Source organism: Dendroctonus ponderosae, unplaced genomic scaffold (assembly GCF_020466585.1).
Source record: "Dendroctonus ponderosae isolate FM_Combo_2020 unplaced genomic scaffold, Dpon_F_20191213v2 Dpon_F_20191213_1, whole genome shotgun sequence".
Taxonomy (NCBI): domain Eukaryota; kingdom Metazoa; phylum Arthropoda; class Insecta; order Coleoptera; family Curculionidae; genus Dendroctonus; species Dendroctonus ponderosae.
In genome coordinates this window covers 18,428,103-18,430,955 of record NW_026017110.1, presented here as the reverse complement: position 1 = coordinate 18,430,955, position 2,853 = coordinate 18,428,103, and the positions used below count along the sequence as shown (strand labels likewise).

Genomic DNA, 2,853 nt, shown 5'->3' with positions numbered 1-2,853 from the left:
TCCTTTCTTAAATAATTTTGTAGCAATTTTTTATGTTCTAATGTTCTGTTAAAAGACAGAGACGAACAATATGAGGTTAATAAATGAATACCCTAGAGATTTGATTGTCAATGTCAAAATTTTAAGTTGGCAACGAAGTTATTTTTAGTTTGTTGAACAAAAATGGCTGAGCCAGAATTAAATCTCGATAGCTTAATTCAGCGATTATTAGAAGGTATTTTCTGATTACTATATTTTCGTCCAATTAGTTTACTTTTAAGGTTCTTAGCAAAGTTAAATTTGATCGAGTTTTCGAGCAGTATAACTGCAAAGGGATGTTTTTTACACGTCTGTCAGATCGATTCAATTCAATGGGTCAGAATTATAGAAATTCCTTGCATACAAGAGAAAAAGGATTTGCTGCATCAAACTTTTTGATGCTTGATTGCGCTTTTTGATTTTGTGCTTCTAATAGTTCTTTGCTTTCGTTTGTGTTGATTTATAATTTATGTGAGTCCGACAATTTTAAAATTTCTACCGTATATTAAGTATATCATAATTATGATGGTAAGTTCAATTAAAATTTGATTAATTTTGTAATTTGTGCATTCCTGGCATCGTACATCTGATCAGCTCATAGAAGCACTCAGCATTTGGATCTTGACTCAACTGACAAGAAGAAATTAGGTTTCAAGACATTTTTTATACCACCTGAATGTAAGATTGTATGAGATTGTAACCAAGCCCTGATTCCTTTGCTCTAGCAGTTGAAACCAATGATAGTTTTATATGTAGTTCGGTACTTTCAACACCTTCAACATAACACAACTAAACTGAATATTTATATCAGAAAGAGGCCTCGCTACAAACTCATTAACAGTGCAAAAATTAGAGAATACTAAAATATAATCAAATCCTAATTAACTAGACGTTTCCTTTTGAAAGTACGCTTCCAGTTGTAGCTCTAAATAAACTCATCGGCCTTTCAAATACAAGGACTAATCTAATAATAAACATTTGACATTTTACAACTCATAAAGAACCATTTCTAACATGAAAATGTTATTCTGAGTCTTGAGGCCTATCACATATTTTATATTTCATATATTCTTTATCCGGTTGGCTTATGAACAAATACAGTCAATCTCAATCTGATTTATCACAATCAGAAATAAAATTACTCATTGTTTCCTTGAATTCTAGTGGTTTCAGATAATAATTTCCATTTTTGCTAGGGTGTGCCTATTTGCACCAAAACACACTGTAATATATTTATTTATGATATGTACTCAAAATGTATTTTAAATGATTATGATCCAAAAAATTCATAGAATCAAACCAAAAATTTAAATAATTTTGGGTCAAGTTTTAAATCGATTTTTAATAATCCTGCTTGGTTTCTAATAAAATAATAATTATGATCACAGGCTATCAAGAGAAATGTTCAAACATTTATTTAATTTAATCTTAGTTTCTTTAGAGAACTTTCAATGTAATTCCTACGAAACCAAAACATTTAATTGCTAATTTCAAATAATACGATGTTATATTTGCAGTAAATTGCTTGCGTACATTTCTTGAGTGTAATTAAATAAGGAACACATAATGCACGAATTACGTTGGAGAATTGTAGTTTTAAATTTTAATTAGATATTAAGTTGTTTCAGTTAATAATTGTAATGTTTCGCAGAACCAAACATAGACACTTGTAACTAACATATACACGCATCATGTAACTTCACTCCATAGCCATTGGTTACTAATAAATCTGCAATACATATAGATGAAATGTTAGAAATTACACTCAATGACGGCTAAATTATTTGCTCTACTTTGTGGTAGCTACGCCTGAGTAAACATGTAGCGTTGAAGTGTATTAATTAGCTCGCAAAATTATCTGATATTATTTTTTTTATATATTCGTCGACGTTTTTTAAAATTGTCTTTTGTTTCAGTGAGAGGATGTCGTCCTGGAAAACCTGTTCACATGACAGAAGCAGAAGTCAGGGGACTTTGCCTCAAATCGAGAGAAATATTTCTTCAGCAACCCATCTTGCTGGAGCTTGAAGCTCCTCTAAAAATATGTGGTTAGTTTTTAGATTTGACTATTTGAGAACATAATGAACGACAAGTTTTTTTCATTTCATTTAAAGCAATTTTTTTTAGAAAAATTAAGGGTTGATGAAACTAATTATATTTTTTTATGTTCTCACTGCACATTACTAGCACTCGTTGCAATGTTTGTTGGTTATTTCTGAAATACTTAACGTAAAATCATACAAACAGTTATCAAGTAGAAAGTCGAGATGAAGTAAACCTCGTTAATTGTATTCCTTAAAATAGTATTCTTCTTTTTTAATAAATTTTTTGTTTATTTTCGAATTTTTTCATTAAAATTAAACAAAATGGAGCGCTTGTTTTCTACCTACATTGTACCATTTTTGATACCAGCTTGTAGTAATACTTAACGTAAATCTGTTAACTTGATCAAAATTGAAACAGCAACAAAAATATAACAAACAAGGTAGCATTACTGTACTATCTAATCTAACTATCTGTATCATTTTCAAAATGTTCTTGCAAATGGGTGTAAGAATTATCTTAGTTAATTTGGTCATTTTATTGAAATTTACAAATAGTCCTAAATTATATTACAATATAAAATCCCTGAGTAGTGCTCCATTTTATTTTTTCATTACTACTGTTCTTTCTATATTTCTGTACAAAAAATATAAAAAATTATACAGTGCTGCAACTACAAAATTTGAATTAATCAATCTAAAAGTTCAAGTGATTGGTCATAAATCAGCACGTTATTGTTAATATATGTGAGTTATTAAAAATTAATCTAATCAATATAATATATTTGATTGA

At 28.9% G+C, this 2,853-nt stretch overlaps 1 protein-coding gene across 1 annotated transcript in view; it reads left to right on the top strand.

The window, feature by feature from the left end:
* The first annotated feature begins 106 nt into the window (after positions 1-106).
* The window catches only part of LOC109544403 (serine/threonine-protein phosphatase PP1-beta catalytic subunit), a 3,337-nt gene continuing 590 nt past the window's right edge, over positions 107-2,853 (top strand). The window contains exons 1-2 of the mRNA XM_048668977.1: positions 107-214; positions 1,935-2,066. Coding sequence (XP_048524934.1) covers positions 163-214; positions 1,935-2,066 — 184 coding nt within the window. The 5' untranslated portion in view covers positions 107-162. The remainder of the gene's footprint in view (positions 215-1,934; positions 2,067-2,853) is intronic.